This window comes from Chelonoidis abingdonii, chromosome 8 (genome assembly GCF_003597395.2).
Source record: "Chelonoidis abingdonii isolate Lonesome George chromosome 8, CheloAbing_2.0, whole genome shotgun sequence".
In the NCBI taxonomy this organism is placed as follows: Eukaryota; Metazoa; Chordata; order Testudines; family Testudinidae; genus Chelonoidis; species Chelonoidis abingdonii.
In genome coordinates this window covers 58,075,271-58,101,267 of record NC_133776.1, presented here as the reverse complement: position 1 = coordinate 58,101,267, position 25,997 = coordinate 58,075,271, and the positions used below count along the sequence as shown (strand labels likewise).

The window sequence follows — 25,997 nt, the reverse complement described above, 5'->3', positions numbered from 1 at the left end:
GTGAGTGATTGCTGGACCAAGACTAAAAGGAGATTAGTCTGTAAAAGGAAGCAGTCTGGAACTGGTGAGGATCTTATCTGTATTCAGTTCCTTACTGTATTAGACATAGACTTGCATGTTCTATTTTATTTTACTAGGTAATTCACTTTGTTCTGTCTGTTACTACTTGGAATCACTTAAATCCTACTTTCTATACTTAATAAAATCACTTTTTATTTATTAATTAACCCAGAGCGTGGGGGCAGGGGGGAACAGCTGTGCATACCTCTCTATCAGTATTATAGAGGACAAACAATTTATGAGTTTACCCTGTATAAGCTTTATACAGAGTAAAACGGATTTATTTCGTTTTTAGACTCCATTGGGAGTTGGACATCTGAGTGTTAAAGATAACTGAAAGCAGCTTACAGAAGTGTTCTTAAGTCCGCACCTTTGGGGCAAGTAATTCAGACCCTGGGTCTGTGTTAGAGCAGACAGGCCTGTCTGGCTCAGCAAGACAGGGTGCTGGGGTCTGAAGCTGGCAGGGAAAGCAGGAGCAGAGGTAGTCTTGGCACGTCAGGTGGCAGCTCCCAAGGGGGTTCTGTGATTCAACCCGTCACAGTGGCGTAGTCGGCAGGATCTGTGCACAGCTGATTGCTTAGACTTAGGTAGTGATTTTAAGTGAGTTTTAAGTATGGTGCCTGGAGAACAGACATAGTGGTTACTGGTTTGTTATTTTCTGTTTGCTTATTTTGGGCAAGGAAAGTAGGGACAAAAAAGGAAGCAAAATAAATAAGATTAAAGATCAGAAAAAGCTAAAACTATACAAGTTGCAAATTGCCCAGATAAGCTGAACACTGGGCGCTGGGCAAGTCTCTGTTAACTGAGAATCCCTTGAGTTGAGTGTATCTCAGTTTCAGTGAACTGCAGAGGGGTGTGGCCCAGCACAAGAAAGCAGGAAAATGAAGACCAGTGAAGCAGCTTCTAAACTAGAGCTGGCTAGGCTGGAAGCAGAAAAGAAGGCAAAGGACCGGGAGTTTCAATTGAAACTCAAAGAGCAGAGAAGGCAGGGAGATGGCTGCCCAGAAAAGAGCAATGGAGGCAGAAGAGGCTGCCCACAAGAAAGCTATGGAGGCTGAAACAGCCAGGGCGGAAGCTGCCCACAAAAGAGCTATTGAGGCCTAAAAGCATAAACTGGCTGTTATGGGGTTGAGGGGACAAAACCCTTCAGTTGGTGGCTCAACTTCCCCCAAAACCCACAAAAGGTAGCGACTATGTCCACAGTATTATGAATCCAGCGATATTGTCAAATATTTCTTCACCTTTGAAAGACTGTGCACCCTCCATGCAATTCCTGAAGATCAAAAGATAACCACATTGGTAGCAAAGTTGACTGGCAGAGCTCTGGACATATTCAATAAGACGCTTATTAATGATGCTTCAAACTAGGCAAATTTAAGGAACTGGTTTTAAAACAGTTTCAGATTACACCTGAAACCTACAGGGTTAAATTCAGAAGTCTTAAGAGGGGATCTGGATTAAGTAATGTAGCTTATGTAAATGAAAAAAGTTTTGGTAAGTAAGTGGGTGAGGGGGAAATGCATTACAAGCTTGGAAGAAATGTGTGATTTAGTTACTCAGGAACAATTCCTGAATATATTCAGTGATGACATAAAACAGGAACCTGTCACTCACTCTGAGTATGTTCACTAGAGAGCATGCTGCGGCCGGTACCCTCAGTTCCTTCTCTACAACGGAGGCTACCCCAACTCCGAAGTAGAGGGGAGGAGGGTGGGTAGTGGAGCACCCACAGGGACACTCATCTCGAAGAACGTCAGTTACTGCACAAGGTGAGTAACCTCTCTTCTTCTTCGAGAGATGTCCCTGTGGGTGCTCCACTCTAGGTGACTTCAAAGCAGTGTATCTCAAGGAGGTAGGGACTTCGGATCTGGCAGGAATGCCATAGAAACAATACTGCCTGCCTAATCGAGTGTCAGAGAGGGGGCCTTGAGTAAGGGCATAGTGAGTAACAAATGTATGGTGGGAGGACCAGGTGGCCGCCCTACACAGATGTCTGACAAGGGTACTTTGCGTAGGAAGGCTACAGAGGTAGATACAGATCTAGTGGAATGTGTGTCCTGATCAATGCCGGAGGTGTAACGTTCTTTCTGATAACAGAGACGTATGCAATCAGAGATCCATTTCGAAAGCCTCTGAGTAGAGATAGCCATGCCCTTGGAACGGTCCGCGATAGAGACAAAGAGTCTGGGAGAGTTCCGGAAGGGTCTTGTTCTGTCCAGATAAAAGGATAAGGCCCTACGCACATCAAGTGTGTGTGCATCGTGGCCTCAAAGGAGTTTGCGTGTGGTTTCGGGAAGAAAGTTGGTAAATGTATTGGTTCATTGAGGTGAAAAGGAAGCATGAACTTTTGGAAGGAATTTGGGTGTAAACGCAGTAACTTTGTCCTTGAAGAAGAGGGTATATGGTGGATCTGCCATAAGAGCTGCTATTTCGCCTGCCCGTCTGGCGGAGGTAATGGCCACCAAAAGGCTGTTTCATTGAGAGGTGCAAAAGGGAGCAGGTGGCTAAGGGCTCAAAGGGTTGGTGAGTTAAACAGGACAATACTAGGTGAAGATCCCATGGAGGGGTAGGTGGCTTAACGTCTGGATATAGGGTTTGGAGTCCCTTCAGGAAACGTTTGGTGATGGGATGAGCGAAAACCAGGTATTGTCAACTGTACGATGAAAGGTTGTGATGGCAGCTAAGTGGACTCTAATGGAGCTGAATGACAGGCCGGATTGCTTAATGTCCAATAAAATCGAGTATGCAGGAAGAGGTGCAGAGGTAGGAGGAGACAGTTGTTTGGTTGTGCACCATTTTGTGAATTCTTTGTGCCCACTTTCGGAGGTAGGTGGTGCGCTGGATTGCATTCTGCTGTGTAGAAGTACCCTCTGGAGTTGGTCGGAGGAGCAGTCTAGTTCTGTTGGGAGAACCATGCAGGTACCAAAGCTTTGAGGTGAAGCATGGAGAGATTGGGGTGAAGAAGCCGGCCATGCTGCTGTGATAGGAAGTTGGAGGATGAGAGGCAGGGAGATCGGTGGTTGAATTGACATTCTGGTGAGGAATGGGAACCACGGTTGTCTCGGCATTAGGCATCATGAAGGTGCGATCAAGATTATCCTGGCACGATCCGTTCGTATCTTCGTGAGGACCCTGTTGAGCAATGGTATTGGGGAAAAGCATAAACGAAGGGACCGGTGCCAGGAGATCATGAATGCATCCCCTAGGGAGTGTTTGCCCAGTCCTGCCTGGAGACGAAATTGAGGCATTTGTGTTCTTTGGGGTTGCGAAAGAGATCTATGGTTGGGTGACCCAAGTGCGAAATATGTGGGGCGAATGATTCTGTCGTCTATCTCCCATTCGTGCTCTGAAGGAAAACGTCTGCTTAGCTCGTCGGCAGTGGTGTTCAGGCACGCCTGGGATGTACGCAGCTGATATCTGGATGTGATTTCAAGGCAAGGCACAATTCCAGAGTTTCATGGCCTCTGAACAAAGAGAGTGGGAACGAGCCCCCCCTTGTCTGTTGACGTAGAACATGCAGGCAATGTTGTCTGTCATTATGCGTACATGCTGATTCTTGATTAGTGGGAGGAAGCAACGGCAAGCATTCCGGATAGCTCGAAGTTCTAGAACGTTTATGTGTAGGGAGGTCTCGGAGTGAGACCATAGCCCGTGTGACTGTGTGGTGAGAGATATGGGCCCCCCAGCCGGTGAGGGATGCGTCGGTTGTCATCATCACAGTTGGTGGAGTCTGGAGGAAGGGGGACTCCAGAACAGAGGTTGTCGGGGACTGTCCACCATATGAAAGAGTCCTTGACCCGGTAAGGTATGGTCAATGGTTTGTTTATTGAGTGCACATTTGGTTTGTAAACCGTGGCCAGCCAAGCTTGGAAGCACCTCATGTGGAGACGTGCATTCTGGACCACGAAAGTGCACGAGGCCATGTGCCCAGTAGTTGGAGGCAGTCTCGGGCGGCGACCGAGGGCTGCTGTGAAGCCTTGTAGCCAGCAGTTTTATAGTATTGAACGGTCGGTGGAAGGGATGCCCGTCCGTTCTGGAGTCGAGGCTTGCTCCTATAAAGTCCAGGCGTTGGGTAGGACTTAATGTGGATTTGTTCTCGTTTATTTGCAGGCCCAGGGATTGAAAGCACTCGATGGTGATTTTTGTGAAGCGGAGGGCCTCGGCGTGTGTGTGGAGGCCTTGAGAAGGCAATCGTCCAGGTAAGGAAATATTATAACCCCTTGTTTCCTGAGGTAGGCCGTGACTACCGCTAGAAGTTTGGAGAAAACTCGGGGGGCAGTGGAAAGGCCAAATGGTAGAACTCTGTATTGGTAATGCGTCGAGCCAAAAGGGTAAAACGGAGAAAACGTCTGTGGGCTGGGTGGATAGTGACGTGAAAATAGGCGTCTTGTAGGTCGAGGGCTGAAAACCAATCGCCCTGCTCCAGGGCTGGAATTATGGTGGTGAGAGTAACCATCTTGAACTTTTGTTTCTTGACGAAATTGTTGAGTCTCCTGAGGTCGAGGATCGGTCGCCATCCTCCAGTTTTCTTCTGTTTAGGAAATAAGGGGAGTAGAATCCTTTCCCCTTGTGGCATTCGGGCACGAGTTCGATCGCACCCAGGTGAAGAAGATGTTGTACTTCTTGCTGGAGGTGTGGCTCGTGAGAGGTGTCCCTGAAGAGGGACGGGGAGGGTGGGTGGGTGGGAGGTAAGGAGAGGAAGGGGATGGAATACCCCCGTTGTGATGACCTCTAGAACCCACTTGTCGGTGGTAATATTCTGCCATTGGTGTAAAAATGGCTGTAGACGGTGTCCAAAGACAGTTGTGGGCAGTACCTGCGCCGGAATAGGGGCGACGTTTACGAGACCCTCGACCAAAGGTTCAAATTTGCTTATTATTTTGAGGAAGTTGGGGCATCCCGGAAGAATTGGGGCGACGCGTACCGCTGGTATCTGGACCTCTGGCGTTGGTGTTGTTGTTGTTGATCCTGAGCTCTCGGGAAATGCTGAGGTATATGAGGGGTAGCGCGGACGGTGGTAAGGTTGATATCTGTACTGTCGCCTTCTGTTTGTAGGGGTCTGGATACCTAAGGATCGCAGAGTTGCCCTTGAGTCTTTCATTGAGTGCAGCACCTCATTAGTGGTGGAAGCAAAGAGTTTATCACCATCAAAAGGGAGATCCTCTATGGTGCTCTGAACCTCGCGAGGAAAGAGAGAAGAGGAAGCCAGGAACCTCGGCGCATGACGGCCGCTGTAGCGGTGGATCTTGCTGCAGTATTGGCTGAATCCAGAGCTGCTTGAAGAGCCGTGCGGGATATGATTTGGCCCTCGGAAACTAAAGCTGTAAACTGTTGTTTCTTGTTGTCTGGGATGTGTTCAATAAAGTCCATGAACTTATTATAGTTTCTATGGTCGTACTTTGCTAGAATTGCGGTATAATTGGCAATTCGAAATTGCAACGTTGAAGAGGCATATACCTTACGACCCAGCAGGTCTAGGCGTTTGCCCTCTTGTTGGTTGGGGTATGGCGGAAATACTGTTTTGTTTCTCTGATTGGCTGCGTCCACTACCAAAGAGTTTGGCGCAGGATGTGAGAAAAGGAATTCAGAGCCCTTGGAGGGAATGAAGTATTTCCGGTCCGCCTGTTTGCAGGTAGGCTGGCTTGTGGCTGGAGTCTGCCAGATGGATTTAGCAGGTTCCAGAAGGGCTGAGTTAATTGGTAATGCCAGTCTGGATGACGAAGATGGTTGCAGGATGTCTGTTAGCTCATGTTGTTGTTGGTCAGGTACTTCTCCAAATTGATTCTGAAGCTCATTGGCAACCCTTTTGAAGAGATCTTGGAATTTTGAAAAAAATCATCTGATGGCAGGGGAGGGGAAGGAAGTAACGCCTCCTCAGGTATTGGATCAGTTGGTACGTCAGGTAATACTCAGGATCAGGAGCTGGAGTTAATTGATCCTGAGGATGGAGGGTGCCGCCAAGTGCGTCATAGGATTTAGACGTTCGCGTCTAGTGTGAGTAGAGTAGCGGACGTGCTGCCGAGGAAAGATGGCCACGGAGCCCAATACTGCCATGGTGATGGAAAAGGCATAGGAGGTGCCATCCAGGGGTTAACACCCCAGGAGGTGGGGTCTTTGAGGTTGGTGTGTGGACAGTTTTCCTGTGTCCGCGGGGGACAGGACTCTGAGGGTAGAATTCAGATTGCACTGGCACAGCAGCCTGTAGTTCAGACTCCTCCTCACTGGAGGAAGGCTGTTCGGACCCTGAGTCATTTGTCATAGAGAAGCCATCCCCAAGAAAGGGCGATTGCAGTGTAGGTGACACTAGGAGGTCACTTGAATGGGTAAATTTGCAACGGTGGGGCAGTAGTAGGCGAAGGCAGATAGAGATCCTGTGAGGAAACCCGGGCTGGCACGGAGTTTTTTGTCTTGGCTCCGTGCCAAGTAGCGGTAGTAATGCCGGTGCCGCAGGCAGGTGCCGTGCTATTAATAGCAGGCTGCGGTGCCTTCCGCGGTGCCTTCAGTTGTCGGTGCCGCATTCATCGCGGGGTGCCGATAGGTGCCACAATCGAGGCAGGCAACTGAAAGCCTGTCGCCTCGGCACCAGAGCTTCGCGCTGCCGCCAAAAGCACAGGCGGGTTTAGCGCGGTACCGGAGGAGCCCGGCTCGTCAAACGTACTCAGGCGGGGAAACGACGAGCTGGTAAGGAAACTGACGAGCTGACAGGAGAAGGTTTGTCAGTGAAGCTTTGTTTTGATTGTGAGTGCTCTCTTTTAGCTGTCTTCTTCAGTTTTTTTGAAGGGTTAGAGCTGTGTCTGAGAGAGGCAGAGTCCGCGCCAGGGTCTGAGGCAGACTGCAGGGATTTTTGAAGTAAAAGAAGTTTTAGCTTTAACTCTCTGTCCTTCCTAGCTCTAGAGCTTAACTTGGTGCCGTGAGAGCATTTTTGGGGAATATGAGTCTCCCCCAAGCATTTTATACACTTGGAGTGTCCATCAGAAAGAGGGATAGCATCCTTACAAGAGGAGCAGTGCTTAAAGCCTGTGGAGCCAGGCATATTTGAAGCGGCTGACAGGACGAGAAATTTTTTTTTTTTTTTTAAATAGTAGGAAGAAAGGTAGGTAACACTAACTAACAACTAAGAAACAGGAAATAAAACTGTCTAACTACAGGTATTTTAAGATGGGAAGGAAATATAAAGGAGTCTGCTGAGCTCCGTCTCAAGCTGGGGGCGGTAGAGAAGGAACTGAGGGTACCGGCCGCGCATGCTTTCTAGTAATATACTCAGAGTGAGTGACAGGTTCTAAGCATGAGTGGCCGGTAGGAGTACTGCTGTAAAAAATCTCCGATCAAAGATGCAGGGGCGCACCGACACCTAGAGTGGAGCACCCACAGGGACATCTCTCAAAGAACTGCCACTTCTCAGAGCACAGCTGCTGCCTCTTTCCATACATGATTTGTAAAAGTTGCTTCCACACAACCAAAGCAGTGAGCATATGCATGCTGTTAAACTGAATGGAAAAGTGCTTTTTGGCCTAAGAGATACGGGTACTAAGATTTTTGTGGTCAGGAGGGACCTGATCCAGGAGAAGGATTTATTGCCAGGGAAACTAGCAGAATTGGAGCTGGTGGGGGAGTTACAAAGTCCTTGCACCTTCAGCTAAAGTACACATGCAAACTGGGGGTTTATAGGCTGAACTGACCATTTCAATGGTTGCACACAATTTTGCACTGTTTCTACTGGGAAATGATTTCTTTAATGTGGCCAAATCTGTTCCAAGTTGGTTAGCAGTGAAAAGGAATCTTGCGCTAAAAGCCCCAGGGTCGGGGTGAAGTCACATGGACTGCTAGGGGAACAGAAAAGTGCCTCTTAGATTCCTCTATAGCAGTAAAGAATGCAGGTTTGGGGGCAGGGATGGTTGTAGCCAGTTCTTGTAGCCCTGGGGCTCAAGGCAAGTCCCAAAGGGGCTGGACAAAGCCAGCTCTTGTCTCGTAATCAGCTCCCCGGGGGAGAGGGATGTACCACTTTATAGCAGGGGGGCCACCCCAGCTGCTGACTGCCAGAAAGTTGCAGGTCAGCAGGAAGCAGGGCCTGACCTGGGGTGCAGAGAGACATGTGTCCCAAAGGTGGAAGTTGGGGTCCTGGTGATTGCTGGCAAACCCAACTTGAGTGAAAAGGAAGGAATTTTGCTGGCTAGTGAAGAGTCTGTCATAGCAGGTAGTTGTTAGACCACAGCTGGACCAGGGTCACCTTCCCTTTTGGGGGATACAAGTGTCTGGCCCAGAGGGGATCCCAAAGAGGAAAGTCCAGACGGAAGCGCGCGCGTGTGTGTGCGTGCGCCTGCGAATCAGGTTTTAGGAAAAACTGGGGGTCAGATTTCTGGGAGGAGGGAGTCCATCCAGCTGACCTGTTGGGAACAGAAAGTGGGGTTTTACCAAACCAAGGCACTCCATTGAAAGATGTTGTTCTTGCAAAGCTTGTAAGGGATAAAACTGTCTCTTCAAGACAGGAGAGGGGAAATCTCTGCATGGGTGAAACTTCACAAGAGAGTGGTGTCCAGCCCAGAGAAATTCCGGAGGGAGGGTCCGAGGGCAGGCATGGTTGCAGTACACCCTTTTCTTGCCAAAGCCTCAAACACATGCCTGAATTAAAAGCCTGCTCCACAGAGGCAAAAAAATCCTTCTGTACTTAATAAACTTGTTCTATTATTTTATCTACACCAGTGTGCTTGGACTGAAGTGTCTGGAAAGCTTCATTTGGGATAACAGGATTTGTATGTATCATGATTAGGGGGCTGAAGCACATGACTTATGAGGAGAGGCTGAGGGAACTGGGATTGTTTAGTCTGCAGAAGAGAAGAATGAGAGGGGATTTGATAGCTGCTTTCAACTACCTGAAAGCAGGTTCCAAAAAGGATGGAGTTAGGCTGTTCTCAGTGGTTCCAGATGACAGAACAAGGAGTAATGGTCTCAAGTTTGCAGTGGGGAAAGTTTAGGTTGGATATTAGGAAAAACTTTTTCACTCAGAGAGTGGTGAAGCACTGGAATGGGTTACCTAGGGAGGTGGTGGAATCCCCTTCCTTAGAGGTTTTTAAGGTCAGGCTAAACAAAGCCCTGGCTGGGATGATTTAGTTGGGGATTGGTCCTGCTTTGAGCAGGGGGTTAGACTAGATGACTTCCTGAGGTCCTTTCCAACCCTGATATTCTATGATTTTCTAATAACAAATGACGGACTTTATATGAACTTGTGTCGTCCAGGCGTGTTCTGGGCAGCACAAGATACACATTTCTGCGGGAAAGTCTGGGACTGAAAATTTGGTGGCGTTGCCCTGCACTGTAATTCAAGAATGGCTGTCTACGGCACTCACCCAGTAAAACTGGGAGTGATTTACACGCTGGAGGCTCTGTGAGCAGACCAGAAGTCGTTGCTCACAGCGACACAGTGTAAAAGGCACCCCAGGCTGGGGAACTGAGGGGACACAGCTGTTCAACAGTCCGGACTGTACCCTGGGTAATGTCACAATCCCATCCTCCCCTGGGAAGTTTGTTGCGTTGTTGTAGTCATGCTGCTCCCAGCATATGATCAAGACAAGATACACAAAGTAATATCTTTTATTGGACCAACTTCTGTTGGTGGAGGGTACAAGCTTCCAACCTTCACAGAGCTCTTCAGGGATATTACTTCGTCCACCTTGTCTCTCTCAACATGGGAAGCATGAGACAGAGCAAGAAGGCCAATCAAAGGTCCCTTCTCCACAATATTTTGGCTTTTTATAGTCTCGTCTTTCCACTTCTCCCATCTCCTCTTCCTAGTTTTTGATGCCTGCTTCTGTATTTCTAGCAGCCCCACCACAATGGTATATATAGCATCTACACATATCTATATATCCCCACAGTCTCCCCTGTGAACCTATTTCCCTATAGCCTCCCCTCTGCCTTTATATCTCTGCTTTTCCTCTGCCCCTCCCCACAAGTAAGCAGTTTATTAATGATATTGACAGGCATCAGTTACCCTTTGCTGGCTGGTGCCCATTAGTTATGGAACTGGGAACTTTTCTTTAAACAAAATTAAATTACATGCAAAAGAACCACAATTATCTGACAATTATGCACAGTTAGGCATTCAAAAGTCGAGAGAACCAGTGCTACAGTCGAACATACCTTAGCACTGCTTTTTGTGTGTATGCATGTACAGAGGGCCATATCCCCAAATGGTTTAAATTGGCACAGCTCCACTGACTTCAGTGGGCCAGATCCCCCTTGGAGTAAATTGGCACAGCTCCACTGAAGTCAATTCAATAGTAAAACTATTACACAGTGATAAGATGACCCCAGGATCCCTGCAGCCTGCAGGCTGTGATCGTATCAAGATTTGACTCTGAGAAGAGAGTGCATTAACTTACAGTTCCAAACATTTTCCTCTGGTAATGTCCAAAGAACAAGGGGCCAGCCCTTCAGCTGGTGTAAACCTGCAAGGCAGCCATGCTGCTCTACACCATCTGAGGATCTGGCCCGTTATCTCTCTTCAGCAGTCAGAGAATCAGATCTGATGATGGGCTGAAGGGGGGTGGGATAGCTCAGTGGTTTGAGCACTGGCCTCCTAAACCCAGGGTTGTGAGTCCAATCCTTGAGGGGGCCATTTAGGGCTCTGGGGCAAAAATCTGTCCGGGGATTGGTCCTGCTTTGAGCAGGGGGTTGGACTAGATGACCTCCTGAGGTACCTTCCAACCCTGATATTCTAGGATAATAATCCTTTCTGACCTTTAAAACCTTGGGGCCTGATTTTCAGCTATGCCAAGGCCCAGTTATACTGATCTGGCAGTGGAAAGGGGCCTTAAAATGGGTGTTCACTTAAAGGCCCCATTAAATTTGCAGAGGAATGCTAAGGGACCTTAGCAAAACTGAGAATTCAAGCCAGTGAATCTGTGACTCCACAGAGGTTTCTTTGGTGGAAATTCTGTCAAGCAGGCCAGAGACTAACAAGCTTGGGTGAAATCGTGCCTCACCAGAGTCAATGGCAAACCTCCCACCAACTTCAGTGGAGCCAGGATTTCGCCTGTTATGTCCCTTCCTTCTACATTGCTCCCAAGCTCAGCTACGTTGCTTCCATTTCTCTCCCCTTTCTATCTTTCATACGGTATCTTTTCCAAAGTGCCCTACCCATCCACGCACTGCAGTCCAGCCTCTCACGCAGCCTGAGTCAGCTCCCAGTAACCCAAAACGCTCCTGGGCCCAAGCTGGGAGAGGGTACAAGAGGGGGCAGGATGGTCTTTGCCAAATTTCACAAAGTTACAACAGCAGCAAAATCGAAGGAAAAGCCAGCCAGAGGAACAGAGGCTAACGAGAGAGCGAGCCAAACAAACAGGGAAGCCCAAGGGACAGAAACGGAACAAAAGAGCAGCCCAGAGACGTGGAAGAGAAAGAGAAGCCAGTGGATGGAGTGTCTGGAAATTTCAGTTCTGTCTCTGAAGGGGAGGAAGAGTGCCAAGGAGGGGAGAGGAAGTGAAGAAAAAAACCCAAGGGAAACAAATACTACCTAGGCATATCCGAATCAAGAAACTGCCTGCAAAAACACAAAACAATCACATGGTTAGTGTGGGTTCAAATGGACGGCAGCAGCAGCAGCAGCATTGTAAGGAAGTGATTCAGATGGCTAATGACTCCACGCAGCCCCTGCTGCCGTTCCTTGCCTCATGCAGGGCAGCAGGGTTGCAGCCAAGGGGCCTTACACCTTGTAGGCATACGTGGATGTGTGAGCAGCGTGCCGAGGGGCAACAGCAGTGGCCTGCGTTGTTGTCTGGGGAGTTGTAAAGGGCAAGAGACCAGATCCCCTTCCTGACGGTGGTGACAGAGTGTGAACAAGAAACATCCTTATCTCAGCTGGCTAGGGTGAGGAGGAGGAGAGACAATCTTAGCTATAGGGGCTATTTGCAGTGGAAACCTAAAGCATGCCTGAGCCTGTGGGGAAAAAGTCTGGGGCTGCTGGAGCTACAGGCTAAAGCCAACTCCTTGAGGGCCTAGCTAACACCTCCAAAGTGAGGCCTTGCCTGTTTCTCATCAGGAACAACTTACATTGAAACATCCGTGGTGGGGGAGAAGGGCAGTCCAGGGGATGGGCCCAGGGCCTGCTTGCTGCAATGAGGACTGAAGGACACACATGAGCAAAGCAGGGAGCAAAAGCAGTTCAGAAAGAGGGTTAGATGCATCCTATTCCATTGGCTCTCATCCCTTTGTCCCTACATCCAGGGTCTCCCCATGGCTAGGGCCAAACCAAGCAAAAAGCCCATGCAGGGTTGAAGCAAAGGGATTTTGTGAAGATGTTTCCTTCCATTGTCCTGTGGAAATTCAATCCTCTTTCCCTTTTCATATGTTCCAGTTACCCCTTCTCCTCCCTGCACCACCCCTTCTGCCCATGCTCCTGAGGGCTTCTGGTCCCAACTGTGGAGAGAGGCAGTGATCCAAGGTTTCCATCCCTGGGAGAGAGCACTGCATTGTCACACACCCAGTTTAGATTCTGGGACAGAAAGCTAGATACAAACTTGACGCTCTGGGTCCCTCAAGTTGTAAGCAACACCTCCCCTTTGCTTGGTAAATAGTCTTGTGACAAGCAACTCTGCAAACAAGCATCTCTCCACTCTCTAGAGAACTCCATGCCAGGGCTGAAATCCCCTGCCCAGAATGACCTCTTCTAGCGTGCAATGCTCAAACGGGGAGGAAGAAGAGGGAGAAATTCCCAAGGTGCCGCAGCATTGCTCTCGTGTGTGGAGTAGGGCAAAAGAATGAGCACTGCAGAATGGGCCCAGCCATTCTGTGCTACGTCAGATTTAACGGGCCAGATCCCCAGCTGGTGCAAATCAGCCCTAGCTCCACTGGAGTCACTGAGTCAGATCCCCAGTTGGTGTAAATTGATGTGGCTCCTGATTTATACTAGTTCAGGATCTAGCCCTAATTCTTCCAGCTGTCCGTTACACTGTTTCTCAATGACCGGTCCGTGGACTGGCGCCGGCTCTGAGATTTCCCTGATATAGTTTAGGAAGGCAGCAAGCTGGTCCTTGATAGTGAAAGGTTGAGAAACACTGCGTCTATTACACTTTGTTTGTATCGATTTCTGTCTTGCTCAGGACAGGCAGGAACAAATGATCTGAGCTACCCAGAGAGGTGCTGAAGTGCCGCTGTTCTGAGTCCCTGCTCCCTCTGAACACTGCTGCTGTCAGCCTCATGCAGCGTCACCTGCATGGTATCTGACAGCACACAGTGGAGCCTGCCCTACTGCCCTGATCCAATCCTTTCCTCAGGGTCATTCACTGCACAGTGTCTCTTCAGATGCAACTGCTTGTCGTGTGACTCATGTTACGCCTGGCCCACTCTTGCCCTTCCCCACTCCACTCATGTATTCACTCCAGCAACCTGCTGTCTTGCTCTTGCCCCCTCTGTCAGCCACCCAGCTGGCGAGGGGCTCTGCTGGCCTAGGGCAGAGTGCTGACCTGTGGGCGTTGCTGGGTGAGGCAGAGTATGTAAGTGAGCACACAGGTCACAGTGGGACTGAGCATTTCTCCTGCACTGAGCTTTCTGGGTTTTAAACTGTATTCCCTCAATTATACCATGTGCCCATAGGCAGGGCAGCCCTGGCAGGAGGAAGGAAGAGGAGATGTCCCCAAGGATACAAGGAAGGAAGCTGTAACAGAGACCAGCTCAGTTTCCTTCCTGCCATGTTCCAAGGACAGGCAGTGCAATGCTTCACGATGGCCACACACAATGCGGATGTCCCCTGCGTTGCCAGTGATGATCTCTCATCTCCTCTATGCGAATTACAAGCAAGCTCTGTGACTAGTGACTGCCCCTACTTTCTGCTGGATGTGCTCCCAATCTTCTTTTAGAACACATTGTGCAACCACTTCCACCTAGAATCCATGCCAGCGTGGACCCGTGACAGCTTTCCAGGCTAGACATCTTGCTGGGGCTGCCCTGAGCTGCAGCAGTGACCTGGAGCTCTGCTCTGTGGTTCCAGTAGCAGTCGCTCCACAGCCACTACTGACCTACTGACTGGTTATTTATTCCCAGGTTGCTGCTAGGATTCCAAGTTCTGGTGTTTGCTGCCACCCCCTTCCGACTTAGCCAAAAGCACCACCAGTAGCAGAGACCCTATAGGCATCTGACTGACACTGCAGCACACAGCTATACTGGGTCTCAGAGAAGCCTAGGTGACAGTCTCAGCATCTAAAGGGAGGTGCGTACAACATTGCCTCTCAGTTGAATGTAGGGCCATGGGGCCTCACCACCCTGGGTCAATGCTGCTACAACACAGGAACGAGGGACGGCATCTTAAAATCCACAGGTGGGTGAAAATCCAAAGACTCCTTTGATGTTGGTGTAATATTTTGAAAATGTCACTGGGAAGTGAGGCTCCCTTTGGCACATGCCCATGGCAGCCCTGGGTGGTGCAAGGAAGACCTGCCTCAGCAGCCTCGGGTGAAAGCTGTCAGCCAGATAATGATCTGAGACGCCATCAGTGTGTGTGCTTGTGTGTGGTGGGATTTGGGGAAGCCCATCTCGAATCCCTCCACTGTTCCTGCCTTGTGGTGCAGCCATGTAGTCATCCCGCCAGTGCCCTCTGAAATGCAGACTCAGCACAACCACCGCGCCCCCCAAAAGTGGTCCTGCAGCAGCAAGAAGGCCCTGATGGGCAAGACCTTGGGGGCAGGAGGGGGAGAAGCCCCCATAAACACAGACAGCTCTTGTCAACCTAACTGGACCAGACATTGCCTAGCGCCCCAGCACAGCAGGGCAAAGTGAAGAGACGGCAAAGCCAGGCCAGACCCACCGATCATCCTGGGAGGGGCTGACGTATCCAGACGACAGGATGTTCAGAGACAAGATGTTGGGGTCAATCAGAGACTCGTCCCCCTCTGGGGTGTTTCGGATCCGACCTGCCAACACACGTCAGAACACACCATTTGGAGTATAAGCAGCTGGGCGGGGGGAGAGGGGCACAGCTCAGTGGGGATGGTTCACAGTTTCAAGCTGCATAGCAGGGTAAATGGTAAAGGTGAGACGTGGGGGAAGATGCTTAATGTCAGCATCATATCCTCCTTCAGCCCCTTGGGACAGGCCCCTATATCCATTGCCTCCTGCTATAACCTAGAGATCAAACTGCCCAGACTCATCTCCATGGGTGGGAGGGTGCATGGCTCCAAGGGGACCACTAGAAGGAGCTCTGTGAGCCTGCTACCACACCCCTGTGCACGTCTGGCTCACTCCCTTCCACGTGGCCGGTCAGCCCCAAAGGCCAGTAGCCTCCAAAGGCCATGGAGAGGGGGAGGCATGTCCTTCCACCTTGTCCCCTCCCCTACCAGTAAGGACATATGGATGGAGCCACTCCTGAGCTCCCCAAAGCCGCCTGGCCTTTACATCGGCTATGCAATGAGAGAGGTTCCTTGCCCCTTCTCCTTCACTATGCCCTGGGTAGAGAGCAGGCACCGAGAGGGCCCCAATTCCCCAAATGGGGGCTCAAAGAGCTGGCAGAGGTCCCCCAGCCTAATCCGGAGTGTTAACAAGAATAATGGGGGCACAGCCTCAACTGGTGGCAATTTCCATTAAAGTAAATGGAACTCTGACCATTGACAGCAGCTGAGGATCCACCCCGGGACTCCTGCTGCAGCATTAAAGGCCTAGCAGTGCAGCCTTGGCTCCTGGGGGTAGCCTGGTACTCAAGGAGGGGGCACCTTGCTGAGTGATGTGCTGCTGAGCATGAGTAAAGGGGGTGCCAGCTGGCATCTCCATTATTTCCCACAACAGGCCTGTCAGAGTAGGAGGAACGGGAGCCTGGACAAAGCATGAGGGAGAAGAGATTATGGGAGAGAAGGGAACGGGAGGGAGCACACAGGTGTGAGGATGCAGGAGTGAGGCATCTGCTCAGACCCTGCCAACCAGCAACTCTGCTTACCTACAACCAGCTCTCGCACTTCTTTCCAGTGAACGAGGCTGCTGTTTTCATGCACTAATGTCACGGTGATCCTCCTCTGGATTCCCTGTCAGCACCACACCAGAAAGAAAAAGGCCGTGGTGAAAACCAACAGCCCAACACCCAGTTGTTATGGGGATTATGAAGATGGGCCAGCGGAGCGGCACAGGGACAAGGGGCAGGGCAAGGAACATACCTGGTGGAGAAGGAAGGTTCCAAGGCATGGCATCCCTCCGCGGTGATCAACCATGGCAGGAATGTAACTGAAAAAGGGAAACTCAGTGAGATGTGATCTGAAATGGAGGTGCTCCTCCCCATGCCAAGGCCTGGACGATCTCACCTCGCCACCCCAGGGCCTGGGGGGATCTCACACACGCACCCTCCAAGTCCCTGGGGATCTTACACATGCTCCCCCCAGGGGATCTCACAAACGCACCCTCTTGGGACCAGGGGATCTCACACACCAATCCCCCAGGGACCAGGGGATCTCACCCATGTAACCCCCAGGGACTGGGGGATCTCACATTCGCATCCTCCAAGAGCCAGGTGGATCTCGAACTCGCATCCCCCAAGGGCCTGGGGAAACTCACACTCGCATCCCCTGAGGTCCTGAGGGATCTGACACACACACCCACAGATCCCGGGGGATCTCACATTCACAGCCCCCACTGCCTGGGGGATTTCACACATGCACACCCCAAGGCCAGGGGGATCTCACCCATGCACTCCCCAAAGCCCAGGGAATCTCCCACGGGATCTCACACATGTACACCAGAGAGCCCGGGGGACCTCACACATGCACCCTAGAGGTCCTGGGGGATCTCATGCCTCCCCACAAGGCCTGAGGGATCTCACACATGCACCCCCAAGACCCTGCGGATCGTACACACACTCCCTAGGGCCCTGAGTATCTCAAATATCCACCCTCAAGGGCCAGGGATCTCTCTCTCTCACACACACACACAGTCACTGGGGGATCTCACACAGACACCCAATAGGCCCCGGGGGATCTTACATATGGACACCCTCAAGGCTTGGAGGATCTCACCCCCCAACCCCCAGCATAGGTGATGACTTCCCCTGTTCCCGGTGGGTGCTTGACCAACCTTACACCCCTGGCCCCACCTCTACACTACCCTCACACCGCCCCCATTCCACCCCCTTTCCCCAAGTCCCTGCCCCTGTCCCACCTCTTCTCCACCTCCTCCCCTGAGCATGCCGCGTTCCCCCTCCTCCCCCTCCATCCCGGAAAGTCATAAGCACCGCCGAACAGCTGTTAGGTGGCAGTGGAGCAGGAAGCGCTGGGAGGGAGGCGGAGGAGTGAGGATGTGGCGTGCTCGGGGGGGGGAGGAGGAGTGGGGAACTTGGCTGCCGGTGGGTGCAGCCCACCCACTAACTTTTCCCTGTGGGTGCTCCAGCTCCAGAGCATCCAGGGAGTCGGCCCCTGTGTCCCACAAGGCCCGGGAGATCTCACATACGCTCCCTCCCAGGGTCTGGGGGATCTGACAGACGTACCCTCCAGGACCCGGGGGATCTGACACATGCACCCCCCAGGGTCTGGGAAATTTGAGACAGGCACCCCCCAGGACCGGTAGGATTGGACACATGCATGCCCCCAGGGTATGGGGGATCTCACACATGCACCCCCAAAGCCCAGGGGATCTCAGACATTTGCACCCCACAGTCCTGGGGGATCACACACACATACCCCCAGGGCCTGGAGGATCTGACACCCCCCCACACACAGGGTCTGGGAGATCTCACATACACATTCCACAGGTCCCAGGGGATCTCACACACGCATCCCCTCAGGGCCTCGTCGATCTGACACATGCAACCCACAGGGTCTGGGGGATCTCACTCATGCACCCACCTGGCCCTAGGGATCTCACACACGCACCCCACAAGGCCCAGGGGATCTCACACATGCATGCCTAAGGGCCCGGGGGATCTCATACACATACCCCCAGGGCCTGGGGAATCTCACGCACCCCACGTGGCCCAAGTGATCTCACACAAGCACCCCACAGGGCCTGGAGGATCTGAAGCATGAATCTCCCGGGCCCGGGGGATCTGACACTGCCCCCCCCAGGGCCCAGGAGATCTCACACTTGCACCCCGAGGGCCTGGAGGATGTCACACACACACCCCTCAGGGCCTAGGGATCTGATGTACGTACCCCCAGGTGCCAGGGAATTTGGCACAGGCATGCCTCAAGACCTGTGGGATCCCCTAGGGCCTCGGGGATCTCACTCACCCACCTCCCAGGGCCAGGGGGAACTCACACACGCACCGCACAGAGTCCGGCGGATCTCACACATGCAACGCACCGCCCATGGCCTGGGGGAATCTCAGACTCGCATCCCAGAGGTCCTGGGGTATCTCACACATGCACCCCTCAGGACACGATGGCTCTCACACACGCACCCCCAATGACATGAGGGTTCTCACACACGCATTTCCCAGGGCACCAGGTCTCACATACGTGCACATCACAGGACCCTAGAGCTCTCTCTCTCTCACGATTCCCATTTGTGTTGCCAGTGCCATGCACGGAGGGTCCCGATGACTGGAAGAGATTCGGGCTCAGCCCTTCAGCTGGCAAAAGGGCATTCCAATGTCCTGAGCCCAGCCCAGCACACTGATGACCAGACACAGGCAGGACAGGCCCAGACTCCATAAGGGCCATGCCTAGGAGCGAACAGACTTTCTCCCGGAAGCAGCAGCAGGTGACTGGCTGTCTCTGATCATCAGTGGAGCCCTTACAGGATCCCAGACTCAGAGGTGCTTGAATCCTTTATTGGCTGAGTTTTGCCTGTTGGTCCTGGTTGTGAATTACCCACAACCAGACTGTGATTTTAGACATTTATTTGTTATGCCCAATTGCCCAACCAATACTTTGTGCCAACATTTCTTTAAACCTGTGGTTTGGTTTTCCAATGGATGCCTGTGAGAATTCCCTCTGGCGCCATGTGACTGCTCCCCCAACTCCCATGGTGTTGTGTCTGCCTCCTGCATTGGTCACCTAAAAGCAGCCACATTTGCAAATTATCGATGAACCACCAACACCGAATCTCTTGTGTGAATCCCATAAGAGGCTGCTGTGGGAGCAGCACAGATGTGAGACGTCTTCACTATTGGTGTGACACCAAACAGGGAATAAAAAACTCCTTCAGCTGAAACCTCTAGGTTGGAGGTGAGAGTCTAGACGAGCCATTGCAAGCACTAGCCCAAGGAATTGTGGTTGGTTTGCAACTGCTTTTTTGCTGCATTTGTCCCGTGCTCCCCAGCTGCATGCTAACGCCAGTCACATGTCCCTCATTTGTTTACTTGTGGCAGGCTATTTTTTTTGCATCACTTATTGCCCCAACTCCCAACATCTTGTCACTCTTTCACCAGCAAATCCCATCTGGAATGCACAGGGAGCCCCATGCACCTTCCACTGTGGCAGTTCTGAAGACCCCTGTAAGATCCCTTAGCTGCACATAGGCTCATTAATGAGTATGCTTTGGAAAGATTCTTCCCAGGCTCTTCCTACAGCTACCAAGCAATTCAATGCCTGCTGCTGCTAGTGAAGAGCCCCCTACATGTGCCCTGTACCTGGCACTGGGGCAGCTGCTCCCACATACAGTAGACCTTTCATCTGGAAGAGCTGTAATTAAATCAACAGCTGTGGCTGGCTGCTGGGGTGGGGAGAAGGCAATTGTATTACTGTCTGATTTCCATTTCTCATTGTTCTGCATGAGGCAGCTACATCAGCACAATTCTCATAGCTCTTTGGACCATATTGTGCTTTGGGGAGAAACTTGTTCCATTTTGCAAGGGACATCTCAAAAAGTGACACTGTGGTTTGGCACAGAATCATAGGCCTGGAAGGGACCTCAAGAGGTCATCTAGACCAGTCCCCTGCATTCATGGCAGGACTAAGTATTATCTAGACCTTGCCTGACAGCTGAGCTCCCCAGGGTAGGATTCCCCCTACAGCTCCCCAGGATGGGATCCCCCGACAGTAGGACACTCTGGTTCCCTGGTCAGCCCTCAGCAGGGGAGATACTTACTCGCCATTGGCCTCCAGCTCGCAGATCTCAAAGAAGACCATCAGATCGTATTTGCACTGGCACGGCCCGGCGCTGGGGCGTGCCAGGGTGCTCAGCTTCGTCGCTGGCACTATGGCGGGCAGAAAATAAGACTTACAAACAGGAAACAAGAAGCTGCTGAAGTGTGAGCTGGACTCACTGCACCACTCAGAAGATGAGTGTCAGTCAGAGCTAGGACCACTGGCAGTGACTGTCTAGGACAGCAGCTAGCTGCGATCTAGCCCCAGCTGGAGATGACCTCTAACCCCCAACATGCCAAGAGAAGGGGCGAGAACATGCACAAACACATGCACCCACTCAGATTCTGTGAATCCTTACTCCCATTGTGGTGCATACTCCTGTCCGTAGTCCCACTGAAGCCAGCTGGCCGATGTGGGGAGCAAAAGTACGAAGGATCAGGCCCACACAGTGTATACGAGAGACGAGACACATACAGAAGAAGTGACTGCTGCTTTTGCTAAGCTCTGGCTGAGTATCGCCCTCTGACAGGCCACCCCCCTCAGGCACTTCCAGCCAGAGGCCTGACCCCAAATCACAGAATGAGGAGGCACAACACACAGAGGCAACAGCAAACCAAGACACTAGGCTGCGAGGAAAACCACTGGGACTTGGGTGTCAGATGCTAAAATATTTGGTGCCCAATATGCTTGCCGGCTCACTGCTGGATGCGCTCTCTGGACATGCTCTCTCTGCCGCTAGCTCAGCCATCTCGTTCCTTCCACGAGAGAGGGAGGAGTCCAGCCCTGTCCCGTCCCCCTCATCCCCCGTAATGAACTGTGCTGAAATGAAAAATGCAAGTACCCTCAGAAAGGTGTGCATTGCTTTGGGAACAGGCATGGCAATGCCATTCAGTACTGAGCTCTGTGGGTGTCCCCCAGGCATTACATGGACACATTCCCCACGGGAGGCATGGCTAGAAACCCGAGGAGTAGTGGGATCTTCCACAGTGGTGTCCAGGAACCAACCAGGTTGCGGAGCCTTTCTCATAGCACAGTTCATTACAGGTGGGAGAGGAGGGGGGTGCACAGGGCTGGACTCCTCCCTCTCTTGCACAAGGAACGAGGTGGCTGAGGTAGCAGCAGAGAGAGCATGCCCAGAGAGCGCATCCAGCAGTGAGCCAGCTAGCACACCAGGCACCAAATATTTTATCAGCTGGAGGGATTTTTCATGCTCTTCAGGGTGGAGGGAAGGGAAACAAACAGAAACCCCAAAACAAAGCAAAACAGTTGAGACACAGAGTGGGAGTGAATGGACATTGTGGGGACGGGGATGCAGTCTGCTTTGCCAATGCTGCACACTTCAGCCCTCTTTAACCATCCCCGAGCCCTCTGAGCCATTGCTTTAAATAGGTGTCCCACTCAAATCAATGTGTGTCAGGACAGAGCTGGTCGCACGTCTCTGCCCAACAAGGGGGAGGAGAGATGTAAGAGTGAAGCAAGGGGAGACACCCCGGGATGGGTATTCTGCAGTCTGGATGTGCACGCTGATGGGAGGCAATTTAATTTCAGTGCAGGAACCCTTTCCTATAACAAGTGGAATCAGGGCCATCCTTACCCATACGCACAATACGCAGCTGCGTAGGGCACCAGGAAATTTAGGGCACCAAATTTCCTGGTGCCCTGCCCAGCTGCGTGCTGCTCCAGCCCCTGCTACGGCTCTTCCCCAGGACTCTTGCCTTGTTCTGCCCCTTCCCCACCCCTGCTCTGCCCTTTCCCCACCTCTGCTCCACCCCAGCCCCGCCCTCACTCCCCTGAGCTCTGCAGCAGGGCTGGGTCTGTACTCACCAGTGGTGGGACATGCAGACCCGGCTCCAGCCACACTGCCGGTGAGTGCTGGGAGGTGGTTCCCCCCTGCCTCCCAACCCAGCCCCCCCACCCCCACGGAGGCCTGCGGACAACCCCCCTGGTCTCCCTCGCAGAGGCCTGGCAGCGGGGGGGGAAGCTGCGTAGGGCCCCAGAATGGCTAGGGACAGCCCTGAGTGGAATATCAACACAGGTTACAGTGCTAGTGAGACACCAAGGAATGGCTCTTCATGGATGACAACGGTTAGTGAAAGGGTGAGGGCATCCCTGCAGGAAGGGAAAGGGATGAGGAAGGCTTACTGGAGTGCAGGGGGTATTCAGCATGCCAGTGCATAGGCCTACTTCTGAGTTAACCAGATCCTAATGAGCAGACTTGGAAGGTTTAGAGCGCTGTGAATTATCCTGCGCTGATTTCTTGATCCTGTCAAGATTTTTTTGAGGTCCTGTTCTCTGCTACCGAGTTACCACAGGGCAGTAACCTTGGTCCAGTAAGAAATCAAACCACCTGTGCTATCCATCACTTTACTGTGCGGCCCATGGGCCGCTCCAGCCAGCACCCTGTTTTACACTCAGCCATTGCCATCTGGGCCCCTTTCTGCAAAAGGAAAGGTGGCTAACATCATCAGGCCTACCTGTTCATCTCACCACCAGGACTGCTCTCTGCTGAACATTCCCACAGAAATAGCTCCCCCCATCTGCAACACCCAGGAGTTCCCCAGGCAAATGGTTTCTCTGTAGAGCTACACACCATGGCTGGCTCTATGGACATGTCAAAAAACCAATATGCCTCGAATACCGGCTAGCCTGGAAAGGTCTCCTTCCCCCAGTGGAGAGGCTTGATTTACAGAAGCCGCCTTAAGAACATTATGCAATGCATCAAGCAAAACAGCATGAGAACCCACAGATAATTCACCCTATTATCGAAACACCATCTCCAATCACGCAGACCCTTACTGTGTACAAAACCAGGTGACCATGGTGTTATCGCAGAGCAGTCCAATAAGAAATGACCAATTCTCCCCCAATTCCCACGTGCTTCCAAGTTATGGCTTCTGAAGCCTAATGTATTTTAGAAGGGGAAAAACAATGGCCTACCTGGCTTGGACAATGGCATGACCCGGGGGAAGTGGCGTCGGGATGGTCTCAGTGGGCTATGGAGAGAAGAGACTCAGATGAAAGAATGCATGCAAAATAAATGACTGGCTCTCCCCATCTCACAACACAAGAACAAGGGGACACTCTATGAAGTTGGAAGATACCAACAAAAGGATATACTTTTGCAGGCAACATCTCATTCGACTGCGGAACTCACTAACACATGATGTTGAGGCCAAGAATTTAGTAAGATTCATCTTTATTTTCATACATGTTAGAGGAATGGAAAACTCTGGCTTCTTAGCTCAAGCTTCAAGATGCTTCAGAATTTAGTACTGCTAAGCTGTAGATACCAGAGAGTGTTTGCACAGAATTTACAGACCTGATCCATAGCTCACAGAAACCAATGGAACGACTCCCATTGATTTGGATAGGTTTTATCAGATCCTAGGTCCACACTATATGAGGCTGTGGTTACAGCGTTAAAAAATATGTCTGAGTCAACAAGAGGGGTGAGCCCATCCTCTAGATGTTACCCCTTCCCTACACCACACTGACCTGAGCACGTCCTTGCAGAGAGGAGGGAAGGGATGTTGCTGATAATGCCCGAACACCTCAAACACAATCGGTTGGCTCTTGATGTACTCAATGAATGACTTGGTCACCTCCACCGCAATCTGAGAGAGGGGAGCAGGGGACAAGCAACAACGCTTTAAAATGACATACAGCAGCAATCCATTCATCTAGGCCCCTATCCAGCAAAGGATTTAAGCATGTGACTTCCACGGGATTACTCACACTCTAAAAGTTAGACATGTGATGGACACAATACTTTGCTTACTAGTAAATGGTATTTCTCCAAGGAAACAGGCTCAACTCACCCCTCTGATGGGTTTTTGCTTATGTCACACTTACACAATGATGGCATAATGCTCCTGGTTTAATTTCCCCAAAGCTAAGGCAGCCCTTTGATCTCTGCAGGAGGAGGCGGGGTGAATATTTCTGCATGGGAGTGATTGGTCTTCCAGAGCAAAATGGTGAGACTGGTCTAGAGGGCTCCTCACAGAGACACTCAGCGTCAGAAAAATCTGGACCCACACTGCCAGGGGCTCCTACAGAGATCTAGAGCTTTTCTACACCAGGTCCTTGAAGGAGAGGCTAATAATGTCAAAATAAATACGAAAAACAGGAACCTCAGGATTAGGAGCCATGACCTTCACCGGAAGGACCGAAGGAACCTTAACAATGGCCTTTCTTCTTCTCCGTGGAGCTGGCTTTCCAGGCTTCACCTTTAAGCTGGTCCCAGGCTGTGACAGTGTTTGTGGTCATGTGAAGTGGACACAGAGAAGAGGAGGGAGAAGGATAACAACCCCTAATGTCCTGGTCTGCTGGCTCTTAGGCCAGAGGTGGCCTGCTGTCAACCTGAGGACCTGTGCTGCTTCAGAGAGAGAGATGATGGTTCAGGGGCACGGCATGTTAGACACAACGGTCTAGAAAGTTTGGGCTCCTTGTCCCACGAGAGTCTTTTGTTGGTTTTCTTTGGAGCACTGTTTGGTTTCTCTGCCATACTCCTCTCACACAGATACCCTTTTGTCTAGAAGAGACTTAACTTGCTGACAAAAACATACCCTGGGAAAGTTCAGCAAGGAGGGTGTGACAGAGTGCTGGCTGTAGCACACTGGCCACTGAAGGCTGCAGGCGAAATTGGAGCCTACCAACCTATTACTGGTGGGGATTACTGACACTCGGGGGCCAGTGCTGAGCTAACAGGTAACTGGCTTAGTTCCTGGGAGGATATACAATTGGGAGGACCAGGAAGTAAAAGAGGGAGCTTGGGGGACAGGGCTGCGGGGGGGGAGGGCTGGGTGGAGGAGAGAAGCTGTGTGCTCCTCCTGCTGTGTACCTGTGCTGTGTCCTGTGCTATTTGGAAACAGAGGGCTACAGGGGCCTGTAGTGGGCCAGAAACGGATAGTTGGTGTTTGAACACAGGCAAGGCTGTGCTACTCACTGGGTAGCTGAAGAAGTGCCCTGTGGCAGAGGGGAATGCCTGTGACAGTCAGAAGGACACACACATGCTTTCTTCCCCCACCAAAATGCAATCAATGCATTTTTTTCCAGCCGCTGGTCAAGTGTGATATAAGTGACAACCTGTTAACTCGTGAGCTGAGCCGGTTCACTCAGAGGAGCACCCTGTATGATCTCTGATCACGTGACAGCAACACACACTGTAACGAGAAGGAAGTTCTCAGATCTCCAGTATAAAGCAGCAGCCCACTGCAGAGTGTGAAGTGTATTACCCCATGGGCAGAGAAGAGAGCACATTGCCATGTGTCTGGGAGGCGCTGCAATTGCTGCTGTCAAACTGGCAGTGATAGAGTGGGATTAGACCAGTGGTTCCCAAACCATGGGGCATGCCCCTCTCGGGGGGCACAGAGGAATGTTCAGGGGGACATGGCAGGGTCTGAACCAGGCCCCATGGGGGACAGGGTGGAAGTGCCACCCAGTCCCACTCTGCATCCAGCTCCACTCTGCTCCCACCTCCAGCCCCAGCCGCAGCTCCACTCCCAGGCCTGGTTGTGGCTCCACTTCCAGCCCCAGTCCCTGGGCCCCGACAGGGCACGGACACATTCCATTATGGGTAAGAGGGGGCACAACAGGAAAAGTTTGGGGAGCACTGGATTTGAAAGTTTCTGTGCTCTGGGCAGACCCTGAATATTGCAGGGCAGAGAGAAAACAGCCGAAGGCAGTGATACTAACGTTCTGGACATGATAGAACCCTAGAGGTGGTCCTCGTCCTGTGTTCTTCAAGGGCTCCGTTGAAAAGGCCTCATCGTGACGATGGATAAAGCTGCAAAGAGGGGAAGATTGTTACAGTGGCAGTGTGGTCGGCAGGGTGAACTGAGAATGACAGAGTGTGACGTTATTGATATAAACTGGGACCATATAGAACATGGGTTGCAACCAAGGTTCTGTAGTGGCACCAAATTCTATGTAAAGGGGGTCATA

At 51.5% G+C, this 25,997-nt stretch overlaps 1 protein-coding gene across 12 annotated transcripts in view; it reads right to left on the bottom strand.

Moving 5' to 3' along the window:
* KIF1A (kinesin family member 1A) overlaps positions 1-25,997 on the bottom strand; it is a 522,969-nt gene that overhangs the window by 361,418 nt on the left and 135,554 nt on the right. For all 12 annotated transcript variants that reach the window (XM_075068655.1, XM_075068656.1, XM_075068664.1 and 9 more), the window contains 7 exons: positions 25,749-25,839; positions 23,550-23,668; positions 22,992-23,047; positions 20,056-20,164; positions 16,194-16,260; positions 15,980-16,064; positions 14,858-14,963 (listed from right to left, as the gene is read on the bottom strand). In XM_075068655.1, coding sequence (XP_074924756.1) covers positions 14,858-14,963; positions 15,980-16,064; positions 16,194-16,260; positions 20,056-20,164; positions 22,992-23,047; positions 23,550-23,668; positions 25,749-25,839 — 633 coding nt within the window. The remainder of the gene's footprint in view (positions 1-14,857; positions 14,964-15,979; positions 16,065-16,193; positions 16,261-20,055; positions 20,165-22,991; positions 23,048-23,549; positions 23,669-25,748; positions 25,840-25,997) is intronic.